Consider the following 17,140-nt stretch of genomic DNA (forward strand, 5'->3'; position numbering starts at 1 on the left):
GGGTTCACGCCATTCTCCTGCCTCAGCCTCCTGAGTAGCTGAGACTACAGGCGCCTGCCACCGCGCCCAGCTAATTTTTTGTATTTTTAGTAGAGACGGGGTTTCACCGTGGTCTCGATCTCCTGACCTTGTGATCTGCCCACCTTGGCCTCCCAAAGTGCTGGGATTACAAGCATGAGCCACCGCGCCCGGCCAATTTAGGCACTGTTTTACATCCTGGTGATTAAGCAGAGAATAAAGTAGACAGAGCCCCTCTGTTTTAGTTAGGGAATTGGCTAAGCTGCTCTACCAGTTCCAAACAAACAATGATTTTTAAAAGAACAAAGTTTATTTTCTCTTGCATAATGGTCCAGAAGTCTGTGATCCAAGGGAGGAGGTGCCCCAGCTTCCTGAGATTCTTTTGGGACTTAGGCTAGTGAGAACAGTTTGCCTTCCTTAATACCTGGCTTCCATTTCAAGTCTTTTCTTCCATTTCTTTTTGCCACTTGCCAGAGAGCAGGAAGAGGGAAGAGAAAGGGTATAGCAAGCAACTTTCTTTTTAAGGGACAGGATCCAGTCCTACTCACATCTTACAGGACATAACTTTTTGATATAGCCTTATCTTGCTGAAAGGGAGGCCAAGGAATTTCATGTCTAAGTGGGTCACCAAATGCCCTGCTCAGATTTAAATGTAGAGATATTTCCTTTTACTAAAAAGAAAAAAAAAATACAGAATGAAAACTGGGGATAAGAAGACACAGTCTAGAAGAAGACAACTATAGAAAATAAAGAGATGGCATGTATGTGAAGTTGCAGTGTCATGAAGACAAGAACAAAGGAACTAATTTATAGGTAGTCAGTGACAAGTGAGCAGAGTCTTGAGTGAAGGGAGAGTATGTGTCATGTAGATTTCTGCATTCCAGACAGAAGGAATAGCTAGTGAAGAAGCCCTGAGGCAAGAGCATGCTTGTCATGTTTAAGGAACAGTGAAGTCACAGGGATAAAAGACAAACCAGAAGAAAGTGATGATATGGAACCAAGCAAATGAGACATGTCAAGAGAGAGAAAGTAGTCAAGAACAACAAAAGTTGCAAGGGTGAAGCTTTGGCCATTGAAACTGGCAGCATGGAGCTCACAGGTGACCTTGACAAGTGGCAGTTTTGTGGCATGGTGGGCATGAAGGACTGAATGGAGTGAATTCAAGGGAGAGAGGAGGAAGTGGAATCACAGAGAGCAAATATGGTCCTCTCCTTTGAAGAGAAAATGGGAATGACTTGAGTATGTGTTGAAGGTAAAGAACCAGTAGAAATGGAGAGGCTAAGATACATGGAAGTGGAGTAATTGATGGTGCAAGGTCTCAGAAGAGGAGAAATATGTGGGGTTCCTCCTTTTACTCCTAGTCACCGAAAAGAAGATAAGAATGGTAGTGAATCAAGATGTCGGAGGAGGGCAGGAGGAAGTAGTAGGAAGTTGTGGAAATTCTACCTAATAGTTTTAATTTTCTTTTCTGAAGTAGAAGGCAGTGTCATCTCCTGAGTGCAAGCAGAAAAGTTGTCCTCAACTATGAACAGTAAGAGTAGAAAAGGAAGAGATTTGTATTGATCTGAGGTTTTGTGTGGGGGTTTGAGGACAAGGCCAAAACCATTGAGAAGATTGACAAGATAGTGTTTAAAGTGATGAATACTGCTGTGTCTCCTCTCAATAATACAGCACTTTCTTCAGCCTACACTCTTCTAATGGCAGAATTGGAAAGGCAATACTTTCCCCAAACTCATCATCTTATCAAAACCATCTGCCACGAAGATCATCAAGACTAAGCTCATAATGCTGTTTATAGCCATCACCACCACAAGCCCAAGACCACCCACTTTTAAGTATGAACATACAAGTGAAGACTGTCAGACATCTGAAGACTGCCTCAAGGTCAGACTCGTGACACCTGAGGCAGCACCATTCACTCAGTTTTGGGAACAAAAAACCTGGAATCCTCTTTCACCGTCATTCACTTGGTCAATCACCAACCTCTGTTCATCCCACCTCTAAATATTCCCCAGGGCGCCCACTTTTCTCCATGCCCACTCTCCATGCCACTGGTAACCTGCGTTTCTGTCATCCTCATTCTGATACTCTATCCCTCCAGCTCTCTGCACAAAAACTGATCATACTGGCCGGGCGCGGGGGCTCACGCCTGTAATCCCAGCACTTTGGGAAGCCGAGGTGGGCGGATCACGAGGTCAACAGATAAGACAACCCTGGCCAACATGGTGAAACCCCATCTCTCCTACAAATACAAAAAATTACCTGGGCATGGTGGCGCCGTGCCTGTAGTCCCAGCTACTCCAGGGGCTGAGGCAGAAGAATCCCTTGAACCCGAGAGGCGGAGGTTGCAGTGAGCAGAGATCGCGCCATTGCACTCCAGCCTGGAGATATAGCGAGACTCCGTCTCAACAAAACAAAACAAAACAAAACAAAACAAAACAAACAAAAAACTGATCATACCACTTGCCTGATTAAAAACGTTCGATGACTCTACCACTGCCTTTAGGAAAAAGTCCATCCAAACTCACTAAACTGGTTTCCAACCCCTTTCTGACAGCATCTTAATCTCTCCCCACTTCCTCTGCTCATTCATCCATACCTACTGCCTCCTCACTGCTATGTTCTCTCTCCTGACCCAGCACTTGCTTTTTCTCAGTGCTAGAAGACTCTTCTCTTCCAGTTCCCACTGCCCTGTTCCCTTACCTGGCTAATCCCATGCTCATCCTTCTTGTCTCAGCCTAGTAGTCCTTAAGGAAGCTTTGCTGACCCCGAAGCTGAGCGGGCGTCCCTCCTGTGTAGCGCTGTGTTAGCCCTACAAAGTCAAGGCTCTCCTTGCCTGTTTCCTGCCCGGACCATGTCTTTTTACTTCACTCCTGTCTCCTAGGTATTCCAGCACAGTGCTGGGTACATAACAGGTGATCAAGACAAGTTTGTGGAATGACTGAGTGAATAAATCATTAACCAAATACATTGGATCTCCTACTACCTCATTTGCAAAAAAAAAAAAAAAAAAAAAGTTTAATAGAAATTAAGATGGACCCAGTGAGCTAGAGTGTGCGACCCTGCTTGAAAACGGCAGAGTGGTTCTGAGAAGCAGTCCCAGCCTAGGAACCCGAGGATCCGGCCTGTGGACCCACGGGCGGGGCCAGCGGGGTGCACAGGCGCTTTCGGGCGGAAGGCGGGGCCTCCCGACCAGTGACCCCGCCCCGAGGCGCCTCCCGGGCGGGGAAGGGCGGGGCACGCGGCGGGAAACTCCCCTTCCAAGGCGCGGCTGCGCGTCCCCGAGGCGTGGTAGTAGGGTCGTGGGCCCCAGCCCAGTGGTCCAGGTCACGGGCCGCGCCGCCGCGGCCGCCATCTTGCCCGCGTCCGGGCGCCTGCGGCGGGAGGGGCGGTGTCCCGGCCGGAAGCGGCTGTGCGGCGGCCGCGCTGCCACCTCAGGTCAGTGAGTTCGACCCGGCCCGCGTCTCGGGTCTCGGGAGCGCAGCGGCCGCAGCTAGGGGCCCGAGATAGCCTAGTTGAAAGGCTCGGGCGTCTCGGCGGGGAGCGCGTTCCGCGCTGTGGGGTAATCGCGCCGGGCGGCCAGCCGGTCGGGCCTCCGCGGGAGCCACCGGGGGCTGCGGGCGGCCGCGGGACCTGCGGGGACCTCCTCGGGGCGCAGAGGCCACGCTACAGCCTTCACCGCGGCAGGCTGGTGGGGAGCGGCGTCCCCGCCTTTCCCGGGAGGCTCAGCCAGGTGCTTGGAGCGGGAGAGTCGGATTCAGATTCCTGCTTTACCTGGAATAGCAACGTGCCCTGTTGCCATTGTACCCTCTTAAATACTGTGCTTCTTAAACGGCCTGTCTCCCGGTGAGCTCTGTTCTCTTCACATACGAGTAGTGAAAATTCCTTAAGAGGATGAATGAAACCTCACACATGTGGACTTTGCTGAAGTGGTTAGCAAATGACTGCTTTTGCAGGCCTTTTGTATATTTTAAGGGAAATTTGGATATGTGCAGTGCATCTCCTCGAAGATGCTGATGGTGGAAATTTCTTGAAACCGCTCTCGTAATTTGCCATGGTAAGAAAAGTAAAAGACAACATCAAAAAGCATGTGATTGGATACTTTGTACACTTAGTAGTATTGTAATGTGTTGGACTTCACTGTCCAGTAGCCACATGGTATTGAGATGTGCTGTAAGTGTAAAATACACATCGGATTTCCCAGAGTTGGTGCCAAAAAAAATGTCAAAATCCTCACTAATAATTTTTGCATTGATTACATATTGAAAGGATAATGCCGTTGATATGTTGGTTAAATAAAATGTGTTTTTAAATTTAATTCCACCTATTTTTACTTTTTAGATGTGACTACTGGAAATTTTTAAATCATATGGCTCACACTGTATTTCTTTTGGACAGTGCTGTTACAGATATTCTGATGAATAAACACAGAATGAGCATGGCTTTCCTTTGCTGATAAGTCACTGATGGGAAGTGAGACTTGTTAAACTTGAAAGGTGAGGATATAAATACAAGCTATACTTATTGCAAACCGCACCCCTTCTGCGCCTAATTTTTTAATGTCTCCAACATTTGGAAAAAACATTAACTTTCAGGGCTGATTACAGGAATGGTAGTGATACTAACATCTATGTGATGTGAAGAGCTCATTTCAGTTGATGTCACAACTTTGTGAGATGGAAATGGGATAGATTTTATCTCGGTTTATGGTTTTGGAGTATTACAAGATTTGTTAGGATTTGAACTGGGGAGTGGCTGTAGGATTTCTGACTCTATATTGTTTTCTTTACACCAGATTCTTGGTGATGTATGTTCATGAGCCAGGAACTGTTTATCCTGTGTATTAGATGGTGAAAAAAGTACACTTCTTAAAAGGGTGGACATAGATGCACCTCTCTATACAGGGTTACTCTTATAATGTGCAACCTGTGCAGTAGCACATAGTCCAGCATTTATAATGGCTAGCACTTATTTTAATGGCTAGTCTACTATCACTGTCTTGACATTTTAAATAATTTTTAAATAAGGGACCCTGCATTTTTATTTTGCACCACGCCTTGCATATTGTGTAGCTGATCCTTTCTCTTTGCAGTAATCTAGGATGGAAGTTGAGAGACCGTGGACAAGCACCCAAACATCTGGTCTTCACTTTACTGTTATGTAAAGTGAGAAGAATTAGCTAGTCTTTTTCTCTCAAGTTTTGATTCTGTATGAGTTACTGTCATCAGATTTAGTGGATGGCAGTATAAATATTTTAGGTGCATGACAATGGAAGAAATGCTGATATTCTCCGTTGAGAGTCATGTGAATCAAAGTTCTAAAATTTACGCTACAACTCGTATTTTGTGTTTTGTAAGATGGATTTTTCTATGTGGCATCAAAATTGCTTACCACAGACCATTGGTATAAAGAGTAGGGTTGTGGAATGAAGGCCTAAAGAGTGTGTTTATTTAAACATTGATTTTTCAATGAGATGGGAAAATGGGGCAGATCTCATGATGTCAATTAAGAGGTTTCCTTTGTTTGTGGTGGTATGAGTGTGAAACCTTACTTGGCAGTATCTGTTCCTTTTCTTTGCTGTCATAGCTGCTGCCTATCACATGAGGTGCCCCTTTTCCTCCTCATTCTTAAATTTTTTAACTCTCTTTAAGGTTGGGCTTAATTTTATCACTACAGTGCAGGTTTTTTTTTAGACCAGAGACTTCATCTGCTCGTGTTTGCTGCTGTGTTCCCAGCTTTATGACAGCGCCTAGAACATAGAAGGTGCCCAATCGTTACAGAATAAATGGAAGTATGATAGCAGACACTTAAATATTGGCTGGAGCCAGCCTCTCCTATGAAGGGTAGAAGTGGAAGCATGAGGAAATAGGTAAAACTTGGAGATACCAGTTGTGAGAAGTGTCAGAGGGATCATTCAGCACATGCATTTATTTAACAAATGTTTATTAAACTTCCTACTGAGTGTCTAGCACTGTACTGGGGACTAGAGGTACAGTGGAACACAAAAAAATACTTCACTTGCTCTCATGGAATGTATAATCCAGTGGAAGAGACAGAAATGGATGATTAAAGGGAAAGAATACTGTTTAATGACAGTGTATGTCAGAGTAACCTGACCTCGACTAGGGAGGGGATGGAGGGTGGTTGATGTCAAGGTTGAGCAGGTATTAACTTGACCCAGAAGGCAGAGAACTATGCTTTAACCAGAGGAAATATCATTTGCAAAGGTATGGTGATGGGGGAGGAGGGTATACTCTAGGAATTGAAAAGGACAGTGTAAAAGGACAGCAAGAATGTTGTGCCACAAGGCTGATGCAGTAGGCAGAGACCAAAAGCATTTAGGGTTTTGTAGGTTAGGTTGAAGATTTGGAATGCTATACTAAGTGCAGCTGGAGACCATTAGAGGGTTTTAAGCAAGGAAGGATAGCCTGGTCAAAGTTGTGTTGTAGAAAGATTTTTACTCTGATATTCTATAAAGCAGTATTTCCGAAGGGCCCAGGGGAAAGATGAATAAAAGAAAAACTGCCAGCACCGCACACTAGATATGTTGTATACCTTAATTTACTGAAATCAGTTTTCAGAGGCTTGAGACTATCCTCAGTGTGGTAGCACTTGGAAGCCTGAATGAGGAGACAAGATGATAAATAATTGGGTAAATGACTGGCAAAAGGCAAACCCAAAGTGACAAGGAAATGAAGACATTGAGGGTGCTAGTAAGAATATAATTGAAATGATTGATCTTGGGCTTGAGAAATGCTAAAGAAGGAAATAAAATCAGTATAAGAATTCCTAAATCAGCAGTCCCCAACCTTTTTGGCACCAGGGACCGGTTTCATGGAAGACAGTTTTCTCACAGATGAGGGATGGGGCGGTTTCAGGATGATTCAAGCGCATTACATTTATTGTGCACTTTATTTCTATTTACATTGCACTGTATAATGAAATAATTATACAACTCACCATAATGTGGAATCAGTGGGAGCCCTGAGCTTGTTTTCCTGCAACTAGATGGTCCCATATGGGTGTGATAGGAGACAGTGACAGATCATCAGACATTAGATTCTCACAAGGAATGCACAACCTAGATCCCTGTCATGTGCAGTTCACAGTAGGGTTTGCACTGCTGTGAGAAACTAATACTGCTATTGATCTGACAGGAGGCGGAGCTCAGGCGGCAGTGTGTGAGATGAGTGGCTCTAAGTAACAGATGAAGCTTTGCTCCCTTTCCTGCTGCTCACCTCCTGCTATATGGCCTGGTTCCCAACAGGCCAGGAACCAGAACTGGTCTGCAGCCCTGGGAGTTGGGGACTCGTGGTCTAAATAATATGAGTCTATTTTAGACTGGTAATTCCTAACTGAAACTTTTGCAAGACTGGTAATTCCTAACTGAAACTGAAAATTATGTTTGAGTTGAACTATTTAGTATATCTTTATTAGGAGTCTCTGCCAGGCTGTATATATGGCACTAAGGATAGAGAGGTAAGTGAACCATAGCTTTACCCTATGTGAACTGACAACATAGTTGTACAGATACCAATTGCAGTGAAGATTTTAAGTATGTTTATTCATTTTGAATCTAAACTATTACCTTTTGCCAACCTCAGAAACAGGCATTTAAATTTTTGTAGACAACCTTAATTATTGAAACACCATTTTAAACTATAGCTATATTTAGTTTGTATGCTTCTACTGCTAGAATATTTATTTTTTTGCAAAAATTCTGCTTTAACACTTACTCAAAGTTTGTAGAACCGAAAACTGAAAGAGCCTCTAATGATCACTTAATTCACTTTCTCAAGAGTGTGGTATGTGCGTACGACTGGTCATAAACAGGATGCTTTGTAGATAAAACACAATCAAGCATTTTTAATAGTTATCTATTTCAGTGTAGGTTAAAAAATATATTTAACATAGCATACCATGATTCATGGACCTTATGAAGAGATTAAAGTCAATTTTCAGATTTTAAAAATGAGTCAGTTTAAAGAAAAATATTAATGGCACAGGTGTTACATGACTGGAGTTTGGGAAATACTAATCTAAACCAACTCCTGCATTGTGTAGATGAGAAAACAAAGGGGTTCCACACACACAATGACTTTTCTGAGGCATATAACTAATATATGGCAGAGCCAGGACTGGAACTCAGGTTTGTTCAGTACATTCCAGTGTTTATTCTGCCATACAAGGCTGATGCTTATTACTGAAAGTTGAAGAAACCTCTGTCTTAGTATGGCATTGTACTTTAAATCTCCATTGTTCGTTATGATGGCCACATACGGTTATTTATATTAAAATTTGTTAAAATTAAGGTTTAAAATTTGAACTAGTCACATTTCTAGTGCCCAGTAGCTACATGTGGCTAGTGGCTACCATATTGGACAGCATGAACATGGAACATTTCTGTCATTGCAGAAGATTTTATTGGGCAGTACTGCTTTAAACTATTGCTTGGGAATGTGATTCATAATGCTTTTAAGTTTTCCCCCCTTCAAAGGGATAATACTTATTAATTTGCTTACCACACTGAAGTCGTTATAACCCTGAAGTTAAGCTGAAGGTACTAGTAACAGTGCAATTAAGATCATTGGTCTTGGGAAATATAGCCAGGATGGGATTCTCAGATTCCTACCAGCTCATTTTATTGGAAGTGGTTGTTATTTCTCCTTTTTTTTCAATAAATATTTTCTTGAATTCCTAGCAGATAGAAATACAAATATATTGAAAAAGAGGGTTCTTGAATAGAGAAGTGTCTGACTTTCTGAATAGTTTATTCAACGTGAGAATTATATTTTGTTGATATTTTAAAACCTTTTGTTTTTAAACATTTTCAGTGAATGGACCTGAGTGGACCCTTTGAGCACATCGGTAAACATGAGCGGTACCAAACCTGATATTTTGTGGGCACCACACCAGGTTGATAGATTTGTTGTGTGTGACTCAGAACTAAGTCTTTATCATGTGGAATCTACTGTGAATTCAGAACTCAAAGCTGGATCTTTACGTTTATCTGAAGACTCTGCAGCTACATTACTGTCAATAAATTCAGATACACCTTATATGAAATGTGTTGCCTGGTATCTCAATTATGATCCTGAATGTCTGCTGGCAGTTGGACAAGCAAATGGTCGAGTTGTGCTTACAAGTCTTGGTCAAGATCATAACTCAAAGTTCAAAGATTTGATAGGAAAAGAGTTTGTTCCAAAACATGCACGACAATGTAATACCCTTGCCTGGAATCCACTGGATAGTAACTGGCTAGCTGCTGGTTTAGATAAGCACAGAGCTGACTTTTCAGTGCTAATATGGGATATCTGCAGCAAATATACTCCTGATATAGTTCCCATGGAAAAAGTGAAACTTTCAGCAGGTGAAACTGAAACAACATTATTAGTAACAAAACCACTTTATGAGTTAGGACAGAACGATGCTTGTCTCTCTCTTTGTTGGCTTCCACGAGACCAGAAACTTCTCCTTGCTGGTATGCATCGTAACCTAGCTATATTTGATCTTCGGAATACAAGCCAAAAGATGTTTGTAAATACAAAAGCTGTTCAGGGTGTGACGGTAGACCCATATTTCCACGATCGTGTTGCTTCCTTCTATGAAGGTCAGGTTGCAATATGGGATCTTAGAAAATTTGAGAAGCCAGTTTTGACACTGACTGAGCAACCAAAACCCTTAACAAAGGTAGCATGGTGTCCCACTAGGACTGGTCTACTTGCCACTTTAACAAGGGATAGTAATATTATTAGATTGTATGATATGCAGCATACACCCACTCCCATTGGGGATGAAACTGAACCCACAATAATTGAAAGAAGTGTGCAGCCTTGTGACAATTACATTGCTTCCTTTGCATGGCATCCAACAAGTCAAAATCGAATGATAGTTGTAACTCCCAACCGAACAATGTCTGACTTCACTGTTTTTGAAAGGATATCTCTTGCCTGGAGCCCAATTACATCTTTAATGTGGGCTTGTGGTCGTCATTTATATGAATGTACGGAAGAAGAAAATGATAATTCTTTAGAAAAAGATATAGCAACGAAGATGCGCCTTCGGGCTTTATCGAGATATGGACTTGATACAGAGCAGGTGTGGAGGAACCACATTTTAGCTGGAAATGAAGATCCACAGCTCAAGTCACTCTGGTATACTCTGCACTATATCCTTTGCATTGTGAATTTTGTGAGATGAATCAAGTAGACATGTTCTTGAAGTTTGCTGAAAAGTCAGTCTATAAATATGCTGAATGTTTTATATACAAATTCAAGTTACATAATGTTAACATTATAAAGTAAAATTGTTCTAAACTTTTGAACTCGAAATACTGCTTTGTAGATTGTGTAGGAGGAAGAACGGTGTATCTCTGCAATAGAGTCGAACCATCTTATTTACACTGATACTTATGAATTGGCTCCAAATCAAAGTAAATTTAGCTTTGAAATATTTTGTTATGCATCACTAGTATTTCCTATGCATTTAAATACTTATGAAGCAATACACAGAAGATATGGATCAGAAATCTCCAGGCAACAAGGGATCGTTGGTTTATGCAGGAATTAAATCAATTGTAAAGTCATCGTTGGGTAAGAAAATTCTATTTCATTTTCTCCAATGTGTTTATAACTTATGTACTTTTATTTTGCCCTCTATATCATTTGGCAGAAATTAGGTATTTCAGGATCATGTACATAAATATTTTGTTGTTTTCTGATTAGCTATTTCAGTGTATTGTTGAGTTAAATGCATACTTGTATTTGTATCCAAAACCCTTTTTGCAGGGAGTCTTAATTCTCTGAAGTGATGTTGACTTTCTTAGATCTATTCACATGTTTATTCAGTGTTATTTTTTTGAAAACCCACTTTGAGAGGTTTTACGCTAAACAATTTATAGGTTACTGATTGTTAGTTCAGGTTTTATCACAACATTTTGCTTCTTAAAAACTAAATTAAAAGATCACTAATTGAAGGAGACCCCTTTTCATTTGGCTCCCCAGATACTTTCATTGAGCCATCTAACAGCAAGGAGTATGATATGAAATATGGCCTAACTTGAAGGAATTATACCTGAAATAGTCCTTGGTGAATTAGTGAATGAATTAATTAATGTGTGAGTTAATATAGGATTGAAATTGGTATGTTAAACTATTAAGGAATAACGTAAAAGTGGCAAAAACCAAACTTTCTTTTTTTTTCTGACTGCTGTAAACAGTTGTTCCTATTCTTTTACTGGAATTGAATAATGGGTTATATTAGAATTGCAGGTTGAGTATACCTTTTCCAAAATGGCTTGGGGACCAGAAGTGTTTCAGATATTTTCAGATTTCGAAATATTTGCATTGTATACTTAGAGATTGACCATCCCTATTCTGAAATCCAAAATGCTCCGATGAGCATTTCCTTTGAATATCATCTCAGCACTCAGAAAGTTTCAGATTTTGAAGGCTTTTGGATTTCAGTTTTCAGATTTGGGATGCTCAACCTGTATCTCTGTGACCTAGGATTCGTTCTGTAGCTTTTGCTAAGTCAAATCTGGGCCCAAGTCAAGCTGTTAGAAAATTAGTTAACATTATTTAGTCAAAGAGCAGTAATAGAAGTAGTAAATCCAATTTTATTTTTTACAGAACTTGTATCAATACCATACAAACAAAATACAAAATAATAAAATGTTTTAGAGTAGGTTAAGTGTTTTAATTAAACTGTTACATTATAGTGCTTTTTTTAAGGTCTTTCAGATTACTTTGGTTCACTTTACTGAAAGATGCAGTAAACTACTTACTGATCAGATTGATTTTATTGTTTTTGTATTAGCCCTCCACCCAAAAAAGTAACCTTTATTATAAATAGTAAAATGAATAAGTTTGGTTAGAAGCTGCTGTTTTTATTAACGTAGGTAAACGGGCACACATACTGTTTTACCCCCGCAAATGAACCTGGTACCATAGTTCATGATTTTAGAGCCATTGCCTATTGCTACAAAGAATTAAACACCACGTTTATAGATTTTATAGTGTGTTAGTTTTATAGTAGATTAGGCCACACTGCACTCAATTATTTAGAGGTTGGTTATTGTGTTTTTTGTATTTTGATATATTTTAAGGAAAAGCCAACCTCTGAAGAAAAGCCAAAGGGGAAAATGTAATATGTTTACATTTCTGGTGCACTAGAGACAAACTGAGTATCCCACCCCTGTGTCAAAATAGTCTTTATCCAGACTAAAGAAAGACTACTGTTGGAAAGATTTCCTCATTCATCATTCTCTCATTGCTAGGTTTTCAGCTTTTTGTTTTGTTTGGTATAGATATTTTTGTTTTTACTACCCAAAGGTGAAAAGTAAAGAAATAGTGTCAAATATGCCACTCTTAGATTTCAGTCTTCTATTTGGCCATACCTTTTCCTCTAATTGTCACTCTAATAATTTCAACACACAGTAAGTCAACACATTGAGCCATCTTGTCCACAGTAACCTAATATACAAGTTTATTAGAGCACACAGCTAAATTTTGATTTTGGTAACAAATAGTATATATATAAGTGCTTGCTATGAATTAGTTGCTTTTCCCATGTTACTTTAATTTTTACAACTACAATATGAAGTAAGCTTATTCATTCAGCAAGTATTTATTACATGCTTACTATATGCCAGAAGTTATCCTAGGAACTAGAGACATAACTGTCAAGAAGATACATAAATCTCTTCCCTCATGGAGAATGAGCATCCCTGCTCTTGGGGAATTTACATTCTAGTTTAGAATACAGACAAGTAAACTGGCAGTTCTAACATAGGGAAGAACAGTTAATTACAGGAAGGACTCCTAATCTGGTTGTAGGGATTAGAGGTTTCTCAGAGGAGGTACAGTCAAAGACAAGGTCCAGACAGGGAGCAGCATGTGCAGTGGACCCAGAGGGTAGAAAGCATAGCACATTATTATGGCTGGAACAGAGCATGAGAGAGGAAGTGAGGAAAGAATAGAGGCTAGAAAGGTAAGCAATGGGCTAACTCAAGAAGGACTTAGAAATCATGTTAAGAATTTAGGGAGATTCATCTTGTAAGCAGGGAAACAGATGGATTTATGACAGATTTGTGTTTTTAAAGGATCAAGATTGATAGTAGGGATATCAGATAGAAGCCTGCTGCAAGGAGGCAAGACGTGATGGTATCCTTACGAAGGTTAGTAGCAGAGGTGCTAGAGAAATGTGGATACATTAGAGAATAGGACAAAATTTAATGATTAATTAGATAAAGGGGTGGAGAAGATGGAAAAGTCAAAGATAGCGCACATATATTTAGTTTGGGAAACTAGTTAATTTGAAGTATGTTAATTAGGAACACACAGGAAGAGTATTGGTTTATTTTAGAGCAAGTTGAAATCAAGATGCTTAGGTAGAGATGTCCATTGGGCAATAGGATATGAGATCAAAGCACAGGGGAGGAATATAATATATGTTAGAAATAAATTATATTTGGTAGAGTAGATGGAATTGTTTGGAGTAAGAAAGAGGTGGCTTAAGGAGACTGAGGAGGATTGTTGAGAGTTGTAGGAGAAAGATCTATATGGCAAAAACCGCAATCACTTTTGCACCAACTTAATATATATTCATGTGGACGAGGGAAGAGAGGTCAGTTGTCCAGTGCTCCATGCTTCAGATCCAGCCAAATAAGAACTAAAAAGGACTCACTGAATTTAGGACTAGGAGAAGGTCTTTCATGGGCGGTATGGATAGCAAATTGCAGTTAGATTAGAAATTCAGAGTGGGTTGAGGAAATGAAGTCATCAATTATAAATACTTTTTTTCAAGGAATTTGACTATATAAAGGAGGACAAAAAGATATTCAGTAGGAGGAGACAAATCTGGAGCCGGGAGCTTTGTGTTGCTTTCTTTTTGTTTTCAACATGGGATTAATTTAAGCATGTTTAAATGCTAATTGGAGGAAGCCCATAGAAAGAGGTTAAAGATGCAGAGAGAAGGGAATGAAGCAAAGTTCCTAGAAATGGGAGAGAATGGGATCCAGAGCACAGTTTCTTTAGATACAAGGGTGCACACCTCCACATTTGCCAGAGGAAAGGGGAAAAGGATGCCGTATGCAGGATGTTTAAGGTTCAATAACTAGAGGCTGAGGGATTTCCCATTTTATGGCTCCTGCTGAGAAGGAGCAGGGAGGTTGTAGGAAGAGGATATGGAGAAGAGGAGAGAGAGCTGTCTTGAGAAACATGGGAGTATTACTGGGTAACATTATTTTACCAGAAGGTAGAATAAAGGACAGTAGGGTGAGATAATTAAATATATTGGCAAGAGAGTGATTCACTTGACCCTTAGGATCTTATTTGGATAGAGATGAAAATGAATACAGGGTAAGACTGATAAGTAAAAATAATGGTGGTGAAGATACTGTGAGGTTGTGAAGAATATAAGGAAGTGAGATTTTTGGAAGGCTACGTGGTTGTGGTCAGAAAGTAGGTCTTTTGGAGGAGGACAGTTTCGAGTGTGGCTGTGAAAGGAGTAGCTTAAGTCTTAGAGGTGTAGACCACTGGAGATAAGGAAGCAAAGGAACTGAGAGGCTAGTTTATTGAATGGGCTAAGTGTTGAAATCAACCAGGATGAGAAGAATGCATGCTCTGAGGGAATCTCTTCTACAGACCTGTATAGCAAGTTCACAGTGTTATTAGTAGGTATAATTCCTTCCTTTTAAGATGGCAGAAAGTTGTATAAAAAATATTGGCCTGCTTTTCATCCATCATGAAAATAATACTTTTTATGCTTAAAGAGTAAACTCTACAGTTCCAGCTACTCAGGAGGCTGAGATACGAGGATTGCTTGAGCCCAGGAGTTTGAAACCAGTCTGGGCTACATAGAGACCCTGTCTATCTTTTTTTGTAAAAAAAAAACAAAAAAAAACAAAAACGAAAATCTAATCTAGAGAACTGAGAATTTGTCTACGCAAAATGACTACAGGGGCAAAATAGCTAGGATTTCTTATAAACTGGATAATTGTATTGCTTGGTTATTACATAGATATTAAAATGAAACAGTAGCTACAAAGAGCATAGTGTTTGATTGCTGATTTGAAAGAAATGTTAAATCCTAATTTTTTTTCTTTTTTTTTTTTTGGAGACAGAGTCTCTGTCACCCAGGCTGGAGTGCAGTGACACAATCTCAGCTCACTGCAACTTCCATCTCCTGGGTTCAAGTGATTATCGTGCCTCAGCCTCCTGAGTAGCTGGGATTACAGGTGCATGCCATTACACCTGGCTAATTTTTTTATTTTTTGTAGACACAGGGTTTTGCCACATTGGCCAGACTGGTCTCAAACTCCTAACCTCAAGTGATCTGCCTGCCTCGGGCTCCCAAAGTGCTGGGATTACAGGCGTGAGCAATCGTGCCTGGCCAAAATCCTGATTTTTAATGTTTAAATAAACTTGTTTTCCTTGAGCCATCAATAAAACGTTTTCTATTATTTATATATAGGACAGTCTCAAATTTAGGAAATACAATTTTGTTATTTCAGTGTTACATAACATGCATAAATATATTTTACTTTGTTTTTAGAGATATATTAAAAATGTATGTATATGTTAAACTCGTAAGTCAAAACCCATGCTGACATCATATTGCTTATTTGATAATTCTAATAATCAACTGTAGCATAGTTATCAATAAAAAGGTCTCTAAGCAGAAAAAATACATGATACAGTAACCGTGTTCTTAACATGCGGGATATATTAATATTTCCACCTCCTAGCAGTGACCTCTTTGAATTCATATTCAGTCATCCACTGCATAATGACGTTTCTGTTAACAATCAACTGCATATATGATGGTGGCCCCAAAAGATTTAATACTGTATTTTAACTTTACCTTTTCTGTGTTTAGGTACTCAAATACTTACCATTGTGTTACAGTTGCCTACAGTATTCAGTACAGTATCTTGCTGTAAAGCAGAGGCATCCAATCTTGTCCTCCCTGGGCCACATTGGAAGAATTGTCTTGGGCCACACATAAAATACACTAACGATAGCTGATGAGCTAAAAAATAAAAAAGTTTTTAAAAAATCCCCCCAAAATCCCATAATGTTTTAAGAAAGTTTACAAATTTGTGTTGGGTCGCATTCAAAGCTGTCCTGGACTGTGAGTTAGACAAGTTTGTTTTATAGCCTAGGAGCAGTAGGCCCATGTAGCCCAGGTGTGTAGTAGGCTATACCATCTAGGTTTGTGTAAGTACACTGTGATGTTCACACAACAACGAAATTGCCTGACAATGCATTTCTCAGAAGGTATCCCTACTGTTAATCAACTTGTGACTGTATTGTTCTCTATTCTGTTCCATGACATGATTTCTATAAAATAAAAACTCTTAAGAAATTAGAATATTATGTTAAGCTGTAGGTAATCGTTTGAAAAATAAATTGCTGATTTTTGTTCACCCGTTTTAAAATTGTCACTAAATTTTACTAAATACCAGCTTTAAATATCACTAAATACCAGCTTTAAATCCAAAATTTATAGGAGAGATATGAAAATAAACACCTTATAATACATCTCAGCCTCTACCTGAAATTAAATGACTGCATTCTGCCCTGACAATTTAAATTTATTATTCAGAATGAATGTTTTAATTTTTTAAATGTGTTTTATTAATTTTATCATTAATCGTTAGAAGTTTTCACATTATAGTTCTTAAAAATCCACTTTCATAAGCTAAAAGTGATTTTGTCTTTAGGCTGACTCCCCTCATGGTCGCAAATAAAGTAGCATGCTGCTTCTTTTTAGTGAGTAGGAAGTGCTGTTAAAGTAAGAGAACTTTTTGAAAGTTTCCTCTTAACTCTTTGACCTGAATTGGCAATAGTTTCCAGTAGTCAGGTTAAAAATAAGTAACTTCAAGTGGAATTATTTAACTATTTTTTGAAGTTCCAAAATTTTACAAAGAACACATCTTGAAACTTTTTCATAAAGCAGTCAGTTATAATATAAAATGTATACTAACATGCATAATATTTTAGACTTGCCACAACCTAAAATCAGATAATCAGACAAGGTTTTTAAAAGTATGAATTAGGTATAAAAGAGAGTTTAGACCTTTGACTATATACTGTTTTACCTTTTTTTTTTTTTTTAA

The 17,140-nt window shown here is 39.5% G+C and overlaps 1 protein-coding gene across 3 annotated transcripts in view; it reads left to right on the top strand.

The window, feature by feature from the left end:
- The first annotated feature begins 3,264 nt into the window (after positions 1–3,264).
- The window catches only part of MIOS (missing oocyte, meiosis regulator, homolog (Drosophila)), a 36,984-nt gene continuing 23,108 nt past the window's right edge, over positions 3,265–17,140 (top strand). The window contains exons 1-5 of one of the 3 annotated variants that reach the window (XM_011974722.1): positions 3,265–3,456; positions 3,994–4,075; positions 4,417–4,514; positions 8,853–10,186; positions 10,512–10,610. In XM_011974722.1, the coding sequence (XP_011830112.1) occupies positions 8,893–10,186; positions 10,512–10,610 (1,393 nt within the window). In that variant the 5' untranslated portion in view covers positions 3,265–3,456; positions 3,994–4,075; positions 4,417–4,514; positions 8,853–8,892. Of the gene's footprint in view, positions 3,865–3,993; positions 4,076–4,416; positions 4,515–8,852; positions 10,187–10,511; positions 10,611–17,140 lie in introns of those variants that run through there. The other 2 variants (XM_011974723.1, XM_011974724.1) reach the window with 2 other exon arrangements.

Source organism: Mandrillus leucophaeus, unplaced genomic scaffold, assembly GCF_000951045.1.
Source record: "Mandrillus leucophaeus isolate KB7577 unplaced genomic scaffold, Mleu.le_1.0 Scaffold148, whole genome shotgun sequence".
In the NCBI taxonomy this organism is placed as follows: Eukaryota; Metazoa; Chordata; class Mammalia; order Primates; family Cercopithecidae; genus Mandrillus; species Mandrillus leucophaeus.